General features: G+C 37.0%; 1 protein-coding gene and 1 non-coding gene across 14 annotated transcripts in view; both read left to right on the top strand.

Annotated features, from left to right (window-relative positions):
• The window catches only part of RAPGEF2 (Rap guanine nucleotide exchange factor 2), a 247,229-nt gene continuing 227,997 nt past the window's right edge, over positions 1–19,232 (top strand). For 4 of the 13 annotated variants that reach the window (XM_036239933.1, XM_036239937.1, XM_036239934.1 and 1 more), the window contains exon 1: positions 1–107. In XM_036239933.1, coding sequence (XP_036095826.1) covers positions 39–107 — 69 coding nt within the window. In that variant the 5' untranslated portion in view covers positions 1–38. Of the gene's footprint in view, positions 108–10,810; positions 10,947–13,678; positions 13,741–15,240; positions 15,292–19,232 lie in introns of those variants that run through there. The other 9 variants (XM_036239948.1, XM_036239935.1, XM_036239956.1 and 6 more) reach the window with 5 other exon arrangements.
• On the top strand, positions 7,735–7,797 carry LOC118616643. Its single transcript, XR_004956629.1, has one exon. It is a non-coding gene; the product is annotated as a U7 small nuclear RNA (small nuclear RNA).

Below are 19,232 nucleotides of genomic sequence, written 5' to 3' on the forward strand. Positions count from 1 at the left end.
AGGGTGCGGAGCGGCTCCGGCCCGGCCCGCGGGTTGAGATGGCCTCCTACGTGGATAACAGCTTCCGCCAAGCGGTGATGAAGAACCCCGCGGAGAGGACCTCCCAGGTGAGACCCGTCGGGACTTGGCCACATTTGTGTCTCAAAGGCTGCGCCCTCCCGGTTTCCCTCAGCCCTTCCTGATACTGTTCGCCCCGCGCACCCGACTTCGCCCAAAAGGACACCCACCCAACTTGCAACTGCATCTCATCTCCGAGTCTTTTTCACTGGTCGTTCTGGGTTTGTTTTTCTGTCTCCTGGATATTCTCCTCCTTTTCGTTGCCCTCCCCATTCCTGGCCTTCCCCGCTACGTTTGCCCAGCCAAGGGAGTTCTCTAATTAGCTTCCCCTCTCCCCAGCCGCACACCCAGCCATCTGAATCGTGTGTGTGTGTGTGTGTGTGTGTGTGTGTGTGTGTTTTGATCGCCTCCCCTAGGTCAGCTACCCTTTCCTTCCCAAGCATGCGGCCCCTTCTACCTTTAGAGTTCAGTGGTGTTGGAAAAGGTATTTCAGGAAACTCGAATGGGTCTGCAAAAGACCTATCCGTGTTGGTCTTCCAAAGTAACACATTGAGATGTTTGTATGTTTGTTATTTTGCTCTTTTGAAAAAGATATACAACTTTCCAAAGAAAATGGGAAAAAGTTGAATAGCTAGGTTAGTGCATTTTAGTTTAAATTGCAGACATAAGTGCAGAGCAGGCGAATTCAAATACACCCCCAGGAAGGGCACCCTTCGGATTCCTTTGGTGTTGCACAACCGTGTCAAAATTAGATAAGTTTGTTAACCTTTATACATTCGTTTACCTTCAGGCTTATTTTCTCTTCCTTTAACTGGAGGAACTGCTGTTGGTGTTGGATTTGGTAGTTTCAAGTTGGACAAGAGAGGGGGAAATTTTATAAAAATGTGGTGGTTTGATTTTTTTGCTTTTAGTTGCTGACTGGATAATGACGCATATTCTTAAGCGTTGGGATGGTGACTACAGGATATCTCGCTGCCAACCCTCTTAAGAGAAATAAGCCCTTCTGATCCTTGGGACCATCAGACGTTTAGGAGCTAATGCTTGAAAGAGTTGCTGTGCTTGTGAAGTGTTGGATGCCATCTGTTCAAATCCAAATGCTCTTCTCTGACATTGATTATTATTACTTATTGTGGGAGAGAAATAAAATAGAATCTTCTATTGGCTGCCTTTGGACAAGGCCCAAGAATGGCACCTGGTACCGTTTTTGATTTTTCATTTTTCTTGATGGAGCCATCACATCTGGGGGATCATAGCTTGCATATATTTACCAAATATGTGGAAGATGGGTGATAATTTTACAAGAAAGCTCATTTCACAGCATCTCCAGAAAGTTTCTAGTCTAAGGGACTGTTGTACCAAAAACAAGGAATGTCCTGCTTTGATCGTGACCTTGGGCATCATTTCACTGCCCTTCATGTGTCTTTCTTATCCACTGTTGTTAGCTTTAAAGTTGACCATTGAATCAGTCATCTGCATCTGAAAATGCTTGTTCCCGGGTACAATGTGGTGGGAAAGCATATTTCAATGAAATAATTCAATTTTGAAGTGCGAAGTGAAATCACACATGCTAAGAATATTAGAACCTAATAAGATGGGTCAGAAAATGACATCAGTTTGCCCGGTGGTGTGGTTCACTGGTTTAGCATGATCCCATGGACTGAGAGGTCCCCTTTTGGTTCCCTGTCAGGGCACATGCCCGGGTTTGGGGCTCAATGCCCCAGTAGGGGGCGTGCAGGAGGCCGCCAATGGATGTTTCTCACATCAATGTTTCTATCTATCTCTACCTCTCCCTTCTCTCTTTCTAAAAATCAATAAAAATAAAAAAGAAAATGACAATAGAAACCTTTGGTGAAAACTAGAGAGGGGGCAAGGTGGTGTTGCCTTTTGTAGATTAGTTAGAATGGCAGTGATTGGAAACCTGCTATGAAGGGCCTGGGGGTGGGGGGGGGGTGTTCACCCAACAAGACTGTAAGAGACAAAACCTTCACTGTGACAGCATGTGGATTGTGCCAAGTAAATGAGCTGTTAAACTTTCCTGTCCCTGTGCCAGTTGTGTAGAATAAGACTGGACCCAGCATAGAACTTGGCCTGAGTCAGAAGTGGACCAGTGACTACTAACACCACACGATGAAAGCTTCATTGACAGTCTGAAAGCTGCACATTCCCCCCACCAAACCTTCATAGAAAAAGTAAACAGGGAGGACAGCAACCAAATGTTTCCTATGTTCTTAAGTGTCAGCCCTATTAACTTCGATGTTCATTTGGTTATTACTAATGCAAACCCTCAGTTTATTTATTATTGTTTTAAAGAAAAAGTTGGTTTGAATGTGAATGTTTTCCGTCTTCAACTGGCTTGTCAAAAATGATCTTCTGAACGTTTGAAATGGACTCAAGTAAAAGTAAAAGTGCCTTGGTTGAAGGTGCTTTTTATATGGAGTGCCTTGTTAATTATGCCAGGCTGGATGTTTTTCTGTGCTATCTTTTTCATGAATGCTTAAGAATTAGAATTATGTAATATAAGCAAATATTAAATAAGCTTGATAATCATGAGCAGAAGGATATGGACTAGGAAAGTTTTGCTGTCAAGCTTCCTTCTGTTTCTCAGGATAGACTCAGTAAAGGAGTTTGGATGATTCTCATTACAGGCAAAGGAAGGTGCTTTAAATTAAAAGAAAAAAATACAGGGAAATAATAGAAATATTTTCTGTTAAATTCATTTTTTTTTCTTAAACCCCAGCAATCCCGTTGTTCTCCCAGACTCTGTGAAGACATAGTTTTGTATTTAGGTCAATCAATTGCCTAGAAGTAATTGTGATGTTGATAGTGTAACCTTAGTACTTAGCTAGAAGAGAATCTGGGCTTGGGGAGAAACCCAGTGTAAACACAGGACTTTGAAAATTAGGGAGCTTTCCAGGCTCACCTGGAAAGTGGCAACCCCTTTTATTTGGGCATGTCATTAGAGAGGAGGAATGGTAAGGAGAAATTAAAAAATTGTCACATGACTTTGCAGCCACATCATGAATATTCAGATCTGTTTCACCTGATATTCTGACAGGAGGAAAAAAGTCGTCTTTAATCCAATGTGTGTCCCACATTGTGTCTGGAAACCTGGCTGTTTTAGTCAATGGGGCACTGTGTTCTGAATAACAAACCCTCTTGAAAATAATGAACACTAAACGTTCTATTGATATTTTTTCAGTGCACCTCTGTTGAAAAACAGAACTCTTAAGTAATTGCTTTATTAAACTATTTGGGTTTATGTCTTTAATCACTTAAATGGGAAGCTTGATCACCAAAGCAATTTAGTGATGTAAAAGACGTAAATAAATCACAAACAGCTTTATCCCCCAAGGCTTTAAACAATAAAATGATTTTTCTAAACCATTTTATTAAGTTGTTGAGTTCAGACCCCTTGAAATTACTTCTGTAGATTATTTAAATGTGTAATGTTTTTAGCTTTTCAGGTGAAACATCTATTGCAGAATTGTTTCCTCTACTTTAAAAACCTGGTTTATTGTGTTTTTTAGCTAGCTGTAAAAGTTACTTTTAAAATTGGTGAGAGTCAAATGGCCCCACCTTATCTCCTTCTAGTTAATAATAATACTTTGTCCTTCCCTATTGTTTTGACTATTGTACCTTTTGATTTAATTGCCAACTCATGAATATGTGAGCCTAGAATTTCTAACAGTACAATACATTTTAATTCTTTGTAAAGTCACTCAGTAGAATACTTGTTAAGTTATTATGAGAGGGCTGAAAAATACCTTTACCCCAGAGAACTTTAAATTATGAGAATCTGCACAAGAGTTTCTATGGTAAATATTTAACTTTCAAATCTAGTGGAAAAATTGTGTCCATTGTTAATTTTCTATTTGAGTTTCTTTTTATCATTGTTTATGAGCAGTCTCATATTTTCATTTGACAACTTACACTTTGATTATAATTTTGCTCATTTTGGTGTTCTAGTAATAAATATTTGCTTCTTAAATAGTTTTTGTTCATAAAACACAACTAAATGATCTTTGTGCAATTTTCGAAAAGCATGTCTCACAAAGTAATGCCTATTTGGTTTGGTCAGAAGTATTTAGTTTCTATAACAATGATATTTGAATTTGTAGGTTACAAAAACCACACATTTATAACTGAAATACTAATTTCAAACTGTATTCAAATGTGACTTTGAACAAGTAAGGACTTAAATTTATGGTAAAAAAAAAGATTGATTTTTTTCCCCCTCTATATTAGTCACCTTCAAATAACCTTTTAAGCATTTAGTAATTAACAGTTCCATAATTAGCTTTGCATATTTTGGCTGAGGTTCAAAATGAATCTCTCCAACTGCAGTGCTGTGTGTAGAGACTAGATAAACGTAGTCCTTCCCAGACCTTGGGCTTTCACAAAACAATTAAAAAGTAAGAAAGGCACCCTTGCTGGTGTGGCTCAGTTGGTTGGAGCATCATCCCGCACACCAAAAGGTAGTGGGTTTGGTTCCCTCAGGGCACAGATCTAAGTTGCAGGTTCAGTCCCAGTTTGGGCACCTACAGGAGGCAACTGATCTGTTTCCCTCTCTTTCTTCAATCAATCAATCAAAATTTTAAAATGATATAAGAAAGGACATTAAAAACAAAAACGGCCCTGGCCGGTTTGGCTCAGTCGGTTCCCGCTAAGGGCACGTACTTCGGTTGCAGTTTGTCCCCGGCCCTGGTTGGTCGTGCGGGTGGCAGCCACTCGATGTGTCCCTTCACGTCGATGTTTCTCTCTCTCTCGCCCTTCCTCTCTCCCTCCCACTCTATCTGTACAAAAAATGGAAAAATATCCTCGGGTGAGGATAAAAAAAAAAAAAAAGAAAAAAAAACAAAAAAAAAAACAAAAACGGCTATAACCTCTGATCACTATTATTTTATTAACAGTCTTGCCATTTAATAAGAAACATCAGATCCACTATCACTCAAAGCTCAGTTTCTGAAGATTTTCTTTGCTTCATAAGGAAATGCACTGGGCTTTTTTTTTTTCTTTCTTTTTAAAATTTACTGTTGGCCAGAGGAAGACTATCTGGGTGGATTTTGGGATGAGTTACATGGTTACAATAAGGTCTGCCTTTGGTGATATTTGAAATTCAAGTCAGGTAAAGTAGTATGACATGAAGTAACAGTGGCATATGCCTCAAACATACACTAACTCTGAAATAAAGACCATTTAAAAACACAGAAAAGTATGTTTCTTGAGTCATTTGAAAACTTACTTCTTAAGGAATGGTAATTACCTGAAGAAACTTTGATATAGACTAAACAGATATAGAAATGTGGACACTGGTGATAGTTCCCTGATGCCTGCATTTTATGGGCTATTCCCTCTTACCCTATTTTTGGTAGCAGTTTCCTCATCTGTAAAATGGGGATAATAGCTTCCTGAGGTTGTTTAGTGGATTTAATGAAAGAAAGTACATTTACTATTTACTATTTAGTGCAGAGTCTAATGATAGTCCATATTGCAGCACATTTTAATGAAATACCTATTTTCCAAGCCTTGGGAATTCAAAGATGAAATGAGCCATATGTCCCTCAAGTAATTCACCAATCTATTATATCCCGTAAGTAGGACGTGATTCATTAGGGCAATGACAGCTGTCTGCTGCCAACACTGAGAGGCTGTGTCTTCCTGTGTGAGTTGAGTACACGTGTTGAGTCCTGGGTGAGTAGGAATTCACCTACCAGTGGACTAGGAGGCATGAAGGATATTCCAGACTGACACACTGTCATATAAATAGCACGTATGATTGTGAAAGAATATATGTAGACCTTTGTTCATTGTGCTTAGAGCCAAGGGATTGACTGAGTAAGGGATGGGGAGGGACTCCACTGGAGTGTAGAAGTTTGTGGTTTGGAGGAGAGTGAGATGAGCCCAAGAGTTCTAGGCTGATGTGTGTTCTCCAGGCCTGCGATGGTTGGGAGCCTGAGTCACAGTGGACTAGAAAGATGTAGGCATAGACTCTGCTGGATCAGCTGGCTGAATGTGTGCACATTTATATCAGCTACTCATTGCACCAAACTACGCTCACATCATGCCAGTACATTCGAATCATGCCAAATGACAGTGGTGGACTTTTCCTAGTCCATTGGGGAAAAAATCCAAGTTGTTGACTATACTTTTCTTTTTAACCTTATGCTGTTTTTTTCCTTAAACTTTGGTATCTTCTATACGCACATTTTGGAATCTAATGAAATGTCTGATTTATCATATCATTATGCTAAATACATTAATATTTCTTAACAGGTAATGGTAATGTGATTTCGAGGCATTCTATCCTTTGGAAGAGTTAAGAAGTGTCTGAATTTAAGCAGGCAAAAGTGAAATCATTTATATAACAATTCACAGTTGACTTGTGATGTAATGATTGTATGAGTCTTTGCAAACAGTTTCTTATTCTTCCCCTACACTGTTTTTTTTTTTTTTTTTAAATTTAGATAGATGTTAAATTTGGAAGGAAAAGCAATTTGTAGTACATACGATTGTCTGTAGCTTTGTCGGAGCTGTTGAATATAAATATGTTAATAAAAATATGTTCAGTGGTTATAATGTCAGTCTTTGTGGGGAGAAAAATAAGCCGATTGCTACAGTATTTTGGTTTAGGATTTTCATCTTTCCAGGAAAAAACACACACCTTTGTAGTCACAGGCTAATTAGCCACTCCTGACTGAACTGTATGCAGTATGTGTTTCTTGCTATATTCAGGTATTTCCTTTTCTTGTTCAGTCAGTGAGACCGTTTATCTTTGGTGTGGCTGTGGTGGGTGGGATTAGTTTTTGTGGAGTGGAAAGTTTAGTTGTTGCATTTTAAATTCTCTTGGCTATGATTTCTGTGCTTTAACACTTATGAATAAAAAGTGCTTTCGGCCCTGGCCAGTTTGGCTCAGCGGTTAGAGCATCGGTCCAGAGAGACCTGAATTTGGTTCTCGCTAAGGGCATGTACCTCGGTTGCAGTTTGTCCCCAGCCCTGGTTGGTTGTGCGGGTGGCGGCCACTTGATGTGTCCCTTTCACGTCGATGTTTCTCTCTCTCTCTTCCTCTCTCTCCCTCCCACTCTATCTGAACAAAAAATGGAAAAATGTCCTCGGGTGAGGATAAAAAAAAAAAAAAGTGCTTTAGAGGAGTCGGTGCCAGTGACTTGAAGAACTTGGTTTTGTCATTGAAACTAAAACTCTCCTCCCTCTTACTATAATTTCTCATTGCTTGCTTGTGCAAGTTTAAAATCATACATTGTGGAGGTTTAGAATTTCTCAAATATTTACTAAGAGCTAAATGAATTGAAATAAAAGTTTACATTTGGATCCTTAACTGGTGGTAGTTTAGTTGACAAACCAATACTGACCATAATATCTGGCCCTCACACCTTTCTGTTCTCTGTTCTCTATCTGGTGGTATTTGTTCCTACCTAACATAAAAGCTAATAAGAAAGGAAAAGACCCTAAAGAAGAATTAGCTGCTAGATGGCTTTTCTGGTGAGGCCTGATTATAACTTTCCTGGAAGCGAAAGTGGATTTAGGGTTTGGGGCACTGTGGTGTTTTATCTGACTTCTCTTGAGTGTTTACTTCAGAGTTAAAAATCATTATCCATTTAAAAAAATAAGCTGTTAGGTTGAGACTTTGTAGATTCACATGCAGTGTTAAGAAAGAATGTGGAGTGCTTACAACTCTTTTGAAATTTGTCTAGTAGGTCTTCCGGTTTTTACCGGAAGGTCCCCCCCAAAAAAGAAAGAATGTGGAGAGATTCTGTGCACCGTTAATCCAGTTTTTCTATTACTAATATCTTGCAAAACTATAGTACGATGTCACAACCTGCATATTGACATTGATAGTCAAGATACACAACAATTCAATCACCACAAGAATGTCTCCTGTTACCCTTTAATAGCCACAGTTACTTCCCATCCCCCACCTCTGGCAAAGATTAATGTGTTCTTCACTGCTATTATTTTATCATTTCAAGAATATTATGTAAATGGAATGATACAGTACTTGACCTTTAAGGATTGGCTTTTTAAACTCAACATAAGTAAGACTTATTACCTTTTGGCTAAAATTAATTTCTGCTGTTGTCACTGAGTGGTTTGGGTTTATGTTCCTGAAATATCAATAATATATGGGGATTGTGGGTTAGGGGTAGAGTGTCAAGGTGAGATGGATTTAAATAGTGACCATGGTGAGGAAATTCTGTAATTGTATAAAATAAAGACCAAAGATCATGATGTCTTGGCTAAACAAGAGGTGTAATAGTACAATGCACTTGGGGTATTTCAATATATACACTTTCTTTACATATATATATATATATATATATATACACACACACACACACACACACACACACATATATATATATATTTGGCTTATGGAAGTGGTACGGTTAGTCTTAGCCATCAATGATTCCTTGTTCAGAGAAATTACTTGACCTTCCCTAACTGGAGTGGCAATTTTTACAGTTCAGAAGGAAGTCTAATGAATGTATGTACAAAGGTGTCCCAAAGGTGTCCCAATGCCACACTGGGAACAATTTGAGCAACAAGGTAAATTATGTATTACAACCTTTAGGGAAAAAATATTCCATGAGCTCATAATGATATAAGTAAACAATTGAATAAGTAAGTAATTGGGGGAGGAGAGATAGCTCCTTGTTATAGAAAAATTTCTTTTTCTTTCCTTTTTTTAAATCCTCACCTGAGGATATATATATATTAATTTCTTTTTTCTTTATTGATATTAGAAAGAGAGAGGAAGGGAGAGGGAGAGAGAGAAACATCAATGAGAGACAACACTGATTGGCCGCCTACTGCATGCCCCCCACTGGTGATCCGGCCCACAACTTGGGCATGTGCCCTGACTGGGAATCAAACTGGCGACCTCTTAGTACATGGGTCGATGCTCAGCAACTGAGCCACACCAGCCAGGAGGCAATTTCTTTTAAAATCAGCTCAAGGTAGAAATATCTCCACAAATTCCATACGCCCCATATGTGTGTGTGTGTACACCTTTGCATTTCAATTATAAAGCCATTCCTGGAGCACCCCCCCACCCCCACCCCTCAATTAGCCACCCACCTTTTCTTGTGGTGAACACTGGAGAATGCAGACTGTTTTTGTGTATTATGTAGTGTTTTGATATAACTAAAATTGGTACTGGAAGATTGGTTTAAATATATGGGATCTAGTGTTTGAGATAACTACAAATAAACTCTAAGCAGGAAGGTATTTACTGTTTTCAATTATAAAGATATACAGGCATTTATTTTCTTTACTTTAAGTGACTTTTTTTTTTTCCTGTTTGATATTTTAGTAATAGATTGTGTTTGAGCAAACAAATGAAAAAGACCTGGCCAGGTTTTGAAGTAACTAAAATCTTATAAAATAAAAAATGTGAAAATGGTTGGGCATAAGCTAAACCTATTTAACATTTGTCTAGTTCTGTATATAAGTAACTATTTGAATTCTTCAAGTTTCTGATTTCTTCCTGTGCATAATCCTGACATTATGTAGTCATGCAAACTCCATTTTCTTTTAAGCACATTCAGATTTATTAGAAAATGCTTGGTCAAATTGTTAGAAATATTGGACTGAGTAACATTTTTTAGTTATTAAAAAACTGCTTATCAAGCATGCATTTCCAGACAACTAGAGATGAGCTTTAAAAACTCGTGAGTTTACAGAACTTATATGCATGTATGCATGAACAATGGACATGGACAACAAAGCTGGGGACAGGGCGGGGAGGGAGAGGGAGGAGGGAATCAGTGGGGGAAAAAGAAACATCTGTAACAAAAATAAATAAATTAATTTAAAAAAAACTCATGAGTTTAAAAAATTGAAATGCAGTACTGTAAAACGTGAAGAATTTGACTACATTTCAGTTTGTTTTTGATTTTTATTCATGCCTGATCCCCCTACTTAAAAACAAACAAACAAACAAACCCTTACCCAAGGACGTTTATTAATTTTAGAGAAATAAGGAGAGATGGAGAGAGAATAACATTGACTGGTTGCCTCCCATACACACTGGACTGGGGATGAACCTGAAACCTAGGTATGTGCCCTGATGGGGAAATCGAACCCAGGACCTCTCGGTTTATGGGACTATGCTTCAACCAAATGAGCTGCACTGGCCAGGGCTGACCCCCCAACTTTTTTTTTTTCTTTACTGATTTGAGAGAGAGAGGAAGGGAGAGGGGGAGAGAGAGAGAAATATCGATGAGCGAGAACATTGATTGGCGGCCTCATGCCCCCCACTGGGGATTTGGCCCACAACCTGGGCATGTGTACTAACCAGGAATTGAACTGGTGACCTCTTGGTGCATAGGTTGACACTCAATTACTGAGCCACACCGGCCAGGTTGATCCCCCAAGTTTTATAGAGCTGGAAGAAATTTAGGAGCAAGCTTTATGGGCAAATGTTATTGGCACGCCTGCTCTGCTCTTTGGATTTGGGGTCCCTTAGTCTTCTTTTAGACATAAACACTATGCAGTTCTTTGTTCTCAAATGAGAACCTTCCCATCTTGATGCCCCTTTCTCTGGTATGGTTTCAGTCTAATCACACAGAGAAATTCTGTGGGAGGCAACATGGTAACATTACTTTAATTTAAAAGCCCTTGTTCCCACTTTATATATCCTGGGTTGGCTCTTTTTCTTTGTTGTTCTATATGTATATCTTTAATTGTATTCACAGAATAGTTTTGAGTTTATTTAGTGTATTTTCTTCCTATAACCTAGTGTTTATGATCCTGGACTTTGGTATCAAACAAACTGGTTTTCGGTCCTGGGCAGATAACTTGGATTTCATGGACAGTTAAAATTTCATAAAACCGGGCACAGCTATTGACTTGTCACCTACTTATTTGGCCAAGTAAGCATATTAAAATGAATGTAACTTGCTCTCCACTGCTCTAAATTCTTAAAGGACATTTTAATATCATAAAAATAGAAAGGTCACAATTTCAATAAATACATTTAGCTGTGTTTTACCACATTATTCCGTTTTTGTCAAGGATTGATGACAGTTTTACCATGGGTAGGATTGGTAATATTACCAACATCATATGATTTGAAGGTTAGATACATTCATGTATGTTCTTCAGCAGTCTCTGGCATGGAGTGTTTAATAAATATTTGTTATTGTTACTGTAATCTTTTATGTGGTATAAATATTTATACTATTTTTTATTATATCATTCACATTGCTATTGCTATTATTACTATTAATAGTTGCTATTGATTTGCTCTCTGCTCTTACTTGTTCTCTTAGATAATTTTTCATCGTTAGTGTATCTTATAACTAATTCACCAAAGTGATTTATAACATAATTCAATTTGATAGGCTTGATTCATAGCATACATTGTATTAGGATTGCATTAGTCTACAGGTTACCAAAAACTGCCAACATAGAGGCTTAACTATGGACTTATTTTTCTCACACAAGAAGGGATTAAGCAAAACAAAAACAAAAAATCATCAAAAAAAAAGAAAAGACAAAAGTCACAGACACAGACAGCAACCTGGTGATTACTATAGGGAAAGGGGGATGGGGAGAGGTAGAAGAATGTAAAGGGGGAATAAGTGGTGGTGGAAGGAGACTTGACTTGAGGTGGTGAACACAATACAATGTACAGTTAACGTATTATAGAACTGGACACCTGAAACCTATATAGTTTTTTTTTAATCAATGTCATCCTTACACATTCAATTAAGAAATAAAAAAAGGCCCTGGCCGGTTTGGCTCAGCAGTTAGAGCATTGGCCTGTGGTCCAGAGACCTGAGTTTGGTTCCCGCTAAGGGCATGTGCCTTGGATGCAGTTTGTCCCCGGCCCTGGTTGGGTCATGTGGGAGGCAGCCACTTGATGTGTCCCTTTCACGTTGATGTTTCTCCCTCTCTTTTCCTCTCTCTCCCTCCCACTCTATCTGAACAAAAAATGGAAAAATATCCTCAAGTGAGGATAGATAGATAGATAGATAGATAAAAGAAACACACAGGAAGACAATACAAGGTTGGTGCAGATACTCAAGGATGTCACTAAGGAAAACTGGCTCGGTTTCACAGTTGCAAGATGTTAGCTGCACCACCAACCAGGAAAGAAGGATGTTGAAAATCCTTTTCTTGGTCTGATTTTATCTTTTATTTTGAAGGAAAGCCTTCGTTAGGTACTTGTTATTGGTCAGAGCTGTGTCACTGGCTCCTAGTTGCAAAGGAGGCTGGACATTTGAGTATTTTGCTTTTAAGGTATGTTACAGAAAGGCAGGAAAGAAAGAGGTTAAGGTTCATGAGTGATATGAGCTGATTGTATTTGTCCAACTTACTTTGCATAGAAAATAGATGATTGTAATAAGTTTATGCAGTGATTCTCAGGAGACCTCTTTGAAAACCTTACTGGATTATAGAGCTACATTAATGTAGCTACAGTTATGGAATCATATAGATATATTTAACTTCTTGGTTCATTTATTAGGTGTATGATTATTAATTGTCTGAACTACAGTCTCTTGTTTGAAAGTAGAGATAGAAATACCAGTGAGTGAGCATTATTATAAATATAAATGTAACTTTTAAATAGAATTATTTTTAAATGTTAACTATTGATTGAAATATCAATTTAAATAGAATGTAGCCTTACATTTTCTAAAGTAATTCATTTGATTTTAATTTATTCTGTTTTTAAAATTTTAGAAATTTTATATTATTTTTTAAATGTGTTCCATTTGTGTGTGCTCATATTTCTACTTGCAGTAATACTTTGCCATTTTTCTGGAACTTTCAAATTTCTATGTCGTCCCTTCCCAAAGATGACTCATCACTTTTTAAGAAACATATACATTTGTATATAAAATATTTACAAAAGATAGTTATTTAAATAAAGTTTTCCATAATTTGTTGAATTCATACTTATATCATAAACATGTCTTTAAAAAAATGGTTTTATATTGAATGTTATGCAAGAATAGCTGTAATACTAAAACTTTAAGTATCTTCACTGTTCTGCCTTAGAGCAGTTGTGTTTAGTTTGTGCTTTTTATGATGGCATTCAAGATTTATATATATAAACTGCTCAGTTAAATAATTCACTGTCAGAAGCTAATGGCTAGAAATGTTATTGGAAAAAGTCGAGGGTATTTGTCATTTAAAAAAATTCTCTGTTTTTATAAGTTATTTGGTTGAGAGGGGGTGTATAATATATGCCTGAGTTTGGAGTCTGAGTTAGGACCCTAAGTTAGGACACTTCTTAGCACAGAATTGAAGCTAAAAATGTTCTTTTATGACTTGATGTTTCTTTCCTGAGAGTTTGAGATACAGGGGAAAAGTAAGTATATAATTTTATATTAATAACTAATTAAATAAAAACTGAAAAGGAGCAATAATTTTTGGTTAAATTTTAGCAACACATAAGTCCTCCTTTAGAGAAACATGTACACTTGGGGAACAAACTTATTTTTATTGAGTATCAGGCAGTCGTCCGTCCCCCTGTAAATGTAATCACTTTGGTGCTTATATTTTGAGCTGTTATTTACATGGCATTTTCACTGGCATTTTACAGCGTATAAATTCTTCCTCTGGGCTCCTGTAACACTTTTATTCTATTTTGCAGAATTTTATTACTTTGAGATTTTTGACTCTCATCGAGAACAGTAATTCAAATTAAACTAAATTGTAAGTTAAATTCAATGCTAGAATCTAGAACTAACTTGCTGAGGAGCTTTTACTAAGTAGAAGTCCTAGCCTTGGCCCATTTTAATACGTATGACCACTTGTGTTTTTTTTTTCCTTTAAAAATTTTTTTTTAGAGAGAGAGAGAAACATTGATTGGCCACCTCCTGCATGCCCCACATTGGGGATCTGGCCCACAACCTGGGCATGTGCCCTGACCAGGAATCAAATTGGCAACCACTTGGTGCCTGGATCGATGCTCAACCACTGAGCCACACCGGCCAGGCAACCACTTGTCTTTTAATTGTAAAATGATTAATATGCAGATATGTTAACCTTTTAAGGCTGGTGTCAGAAATAGATTACATTTGCTCTGTTGAACTCTTACTTACTGATTATATTTAAAATTTGAGAAAAAAGTAAGCTGTAATAAAACTTATTCAAGGTATTTTTAACAAATTTTTGTCAAGAGATCTTAAATATATACATGAAGTAGCATTTAACTTTCACTTCATTGTCTTCTACTTTCTACCTGTTTTATTTTTAATTTTGACATGTAACTGCTCTTCTTTATGGAAGGAAGTATTGTGATTTCTAGAATCTCTGAAAGGCCCCTAACCCAAGATTGCTTCCCTCACCTTTTCATGATGCCTGAGGGGATGCCAAGGAAACACATAGGCATCAGGGGTTCCTGGTATTGAATGGGCCTTGGAGCTCAGCTGCCAGTGGGTTTCACAGACCTGGCCCTGGCCCCAGAAGCTTCTCAGAGCCCTTTGGGGAGGTGTGGACAGCACTACACACTTCCATTTTTACTAGAATTAGCTTCACCACGAACACATGTTGAAGGTCCCCAGTCTAGTTCCAACTCCCGAGGAGAGGAAATAAGTACCAAAAGTAGTTAAGTGAATGTCTTTATGTGACAGAGACAGAGCCAGCAAACTTGAAAAGTTAATCCCCTACCTACGTAGAGGTAAGCATACTTGGCTCACAGCCTGTGTTTGTGTATAAAGTTTTATTGGAACACAGCCAACCTTATTCTTTACATATTGTTGGTGGCTGGTTTCACACTACAGAGTCTGAATTGAGTAGTTGACAGAGAGAGTATGGCCTGAAAAACCTAAAAACACTTACTGTCTGGCTCTTTACAGAAGAGGCTTGTTCTTTTGTCTCTAAAAATGCAAATACCTCTGGAAGAGTGTGGGTGTGGGGTGATTATTCAGTGCGATTATCGGTTATACCTCAGGGAAGTATTTGATAGGGTGAGGAGTGACCCAACTTTGCTATGAAAGCATATTTTATAATTTTGTGGGACTGATTCTGTTAACAGTGTAGCATTGTCATGAGCAAAAATTTGTCTTTATTTTTAATGATATTCCTTACATTTGTGTTGTGTTTTCTGAGTCAAATATTAGATAAATGCAGAGCTATTTTGGAGTTGTTTATAATGTAGTTCTGAAGAGATTTGATTAAATAGTTAACTTTCTTGTATGGTTTGCTTTACAGTTTAGAAAACTTCAAAGACAGAAGATGAGATGGGAAGTGGATATCAAATTGGTCAGAACATTAAGTCACCCTACCATAATTTTTCTTTCTCTCTCAGTATTATTCTAACTCAGGATTTATTTGTGTGTAAACTTTTTTTTTAAGGAAATGTCAGAAGTTAGTTGCTTAAACTCTTGAGTGGTTATAAACAGGAATATGACAGTTGCTGTTACTAGCTAATTTACAAATGAAAACTTTAGGAATTTTTTTCAGGTATAAGCTCCCCCACCCCCCATATCGTAAATTAATTTTTTTGGCACATGTCACATGCTTGTAATCCTTGTTTATTTCAAGGCCAGGTTACTTGCTGAAATTTGTGTGTGTTTGGGTTTTTGGTTCCACAGAAAACAAATTTGTTACGTTAGAAATAAAGACTGTGGTCCGGCCAGTATGACTCAGTGGATTGAGCATCATCCCATGGACTGAGAGATCCTGGTTCGATTCCCAGTCAGGGCACATGTCTGGGGTGCAGGCTTGTTCCCCAGTAGGGGATGTGCAGGAGGCAACCGATAAATGTTTCTCACATCGATGTTTCTATCTCTCTCTCCGCATAAAACAAAAAACATGAAAGAAAAAAAATAAAGACTGTGCTATTCATGAATGAAGTTGTTGTGTTCAGGGAAATGAAAATATTTTCAATTCTGTTTATCCGTGAGTTTGTGTTCTACTTAAATACCTTTGTAAAGAAATACATTATTTTAGTCCTTTACTTTGCCAATAACATAAAAAACTTAGGTAACATTTAAAGTAAATATTTAGAAAGTTACATGGTTGGGAAAGTTTACTCACTGATCTTAGCAAGACAGCTTCTGCTTTTGTGATGGAATGCTTAATTAGGTATTTCTCTTTTGCTACACGTAAAGTGTTAATTCCCTCATAATTTGCGTGTATTCTATAAGAAGGATATTGTTGTCTGCCCCATGGTTACAAAAATGGGTGTTTCACTGTCTTCTGGTGGGCTTACAGGCTTGAAAAGCTTACTGATGCCAGGTTAAGAATATCTAGTTTATTTCATGATGTTCCGTGGGGGCTTTTTAATTCAGGCATTGAAAGCACAGTGCTTGAGGACAGATAACTGAGTAGCCATAGGATGAACAGGAAAGTCCTGGAGGCTTATGGAATGCTTGAGTCATACCCTTCAACTTATCTGGGTACACTGGACTAGCAGATGGGTAAGTAATAGGTCTGCATCAGTTTGAATGGAAACTGACAAACTTGGGATGAAACCAGTAATGGCTCAGGACTGTCCCTAAAATGAATGACTTTGTGTTATTTTCTTTATTGTGACTATTCTGGATAACCAGTTACTGTGTGAGAGCAGGATACATTAAACACATGACTTTTTTTTCTTTCTTTCTTTTTCTGGGTTATCTCTTGGGCTCTCAGCGAGAACTTCCAACTGATTTTAGGGCTCAAAGAAATAACTGCAAGCCTGTAATGTTTTTGCTGAAGAAGTATCTTTAGGCAAAGAGGAATGAAGAGGAGGGGACTCACCCCATCTAGTTTCCCTTAGTTAAAGAGAGCAAAACCAAAGCTCTTTTGTCAACTTTAATTATTATTTTTTCTTCCTAGGTATAGTCAAGTAAGGACTGGGACTTTTAGTCATTCTAATAAAATATCTTTTGGTGAAAATTCACTCTGAAAGGAGAAATTTTATTTCACAATAGCATTATCAATGTAACTGTTTATAAAACTTCTTAAAGACACTTGGCATAATGTGTACTATTTGTTACTGATGACCTGTTAATGTTCATCCAGTATGGTTTTTCTGTGTCATATACTTGTGCTCCCAGGAAGGATATATTTTTGTCCAGGTTGTTGTCTTCAGTTTTCCAGTCTGACATTCTTGAAATGGTGTCTGTAGGCTTATTCTTCAGGGTGTGTGTGTGTGGGGTGTGTTCAAGAAATCTGGAGTTAGATGAGAAGTTTTAATAACAACTTCTTCCTGAATTAGACTTTCATTATTAAAAAACAAGCAAACTACGAGTCTTTAAACCCATCAGCCATACTAGTACCTGGTGCATTGCTGGTTGCTCTGCCCAATTAATCAACCTTGTATTGTACTAAAAAATACCCAAATTTCCATTTAGTTTGCAATTGAGAATTATTTTACTGCTACTTTATCTTATTTAAAATGGTTGTAGGCGTATTATCTAAACCATGGAATTGGATTCAGAGATAAAACTGTTTACTTTTTATTAGGTTGTTTATCTTACATTCAAACAGAAACTTGTATGAGTTTATCTTTTCCCCTTTTTAGTGTGCTGTGGAGTTGTCTTCAGTAGCTGTTACTTCTTGGCAACCACAAAGATAACTTTTAAATAATTACTTAACATAGTAGAACTTGTACATCTATGGTGAATAACTATATCAGTGTATATAAAGAAAAGAGACTATTCCAATGGGATATTTTGGTTAGAAGTGAAATAACTTAAATGAGAGTATTATTTGCCCTCATCATGGTTTAGGAGAGAGACAGGAGCCACACTCCAAATTTGCAACAGTGTCTTGCCAGTGCTAAGTGAAACATTGTAGAAAATGCTAATGAAAACCTTATTACAATGTATATAGTATCAGAACTCCTTACTCCCAAATAGAAATTGTCCTAGTGTTGACTTCCTTCAGCTACTTATCCTTAGAGGATAATCAGCTTTTATATTTTCAGATGTCACCTCAGTTATTTATGAAAACAATTAATTAATGTATGCTCCTGGAAATGACAAAAAACTAATTTAAAGCTTACGCATGTATTTTGTGCATTTCTACTTTGTGTTTTTGTTTTGCTTTGTTTTAAAGGAAGGGAGTAGATGTTAAGCATATTTCATCAATTTTCAAGAATGCAGCGTTTACCTTCAAATTGGTTGAAACAAAATACAAAATAGCATGGAGGAAAGAGAAAAAACTGTATCTCCTATAAATCTTTGAAAGTGGTGGAGTATAATCCACAATTTTCATTAAACTGGGTCAAAGATTTTAGAAAAAGTAAGAAAGGTCTCACTTATAACTTAAAACCTGGCCTTTTGTATTTTATAGTATTCTTTATATATGAAATAGGTTAAATGACCTTTATTGTAAAGTGTTATTGACTCAGTCTCTTGTCCAAGGCTAAAAAAAAAAAAAGGCTGAATTTCTCCTTATCATAGCTTTGAGAAGATTATAAGACTTTCTCAGAATTTTCTTTTAACATATTGGATAACTCCTCTGCTGATGTGAAAATGACTGCATTAAACCTATTTGTAGGCACCCGTGCATATCCTTCTCCTCTGCTGTTAGGGGAGGTCCCAACCTCCCTTTTCTTTTCTTTTTACTTTTCCCAGTTGATTATGAGATCCAAGTTACAAGAAGAGAAAGTTGTGGACCTATGTATTTAGGATGGTATTTTAGAGGAAAATACCTAAGGCTTCATTTCTTATTGTCACGTAGAACCCATTGATGTGGATGGTCATTGTCAAGAATGATACTTTGTAACCGCAAAGAACAATATAGTCTTGCATTATCTTTCTGGTAAACTGTTCCTGTGTTTGAACTGATTATATAAAAAGCTAACCTTGGAATTTGGGAAAGAAAATAGTTCATTTTTCTTTGTCGTTGTTCTTTCTATTCCAACTGACATCATTCTTGGGCCTTTATCAGTGTCCCATAAGCGAAGCTTTTCATTTGCTCCCTTTTTACCCTTGCTGGTAGCTCTTTTAAAGCTGATCTTTCTCTCTCAAAACTTTCCTGGTCATTTTTTTTAGTTTAGAAATGTACTCTTATTACACTGATTTTGTTTAATTTCTCACTAATTATACTCCAGGGGGAATTAAATTTTTAGAAAATACCCTGAAAAGCATTATAGAAAATTACAAGTATATAATAACCTTTACAATTACCACCTGCATTTCCACAGGAGACACCTTCAACTTAGAAAACTGAAAGAAAAAGAAAATCATATATTTAATCTGGCTGGTGTG

This window comes from Molossus molossus, unplaced genomic scaffold, assembly GCF_014108415.1.
Source record: "Molossus molossus isolate mMolMol1 unplaced genomic scaffold, mMolMol1.p scaffold_m16_p_4, whole genome shotgun sequence".
NCBI lineage: Eukaryota > Metazoa > Chordata > Mammalia > Chiroptera > Molossidae > Molossus > Molossus molossus.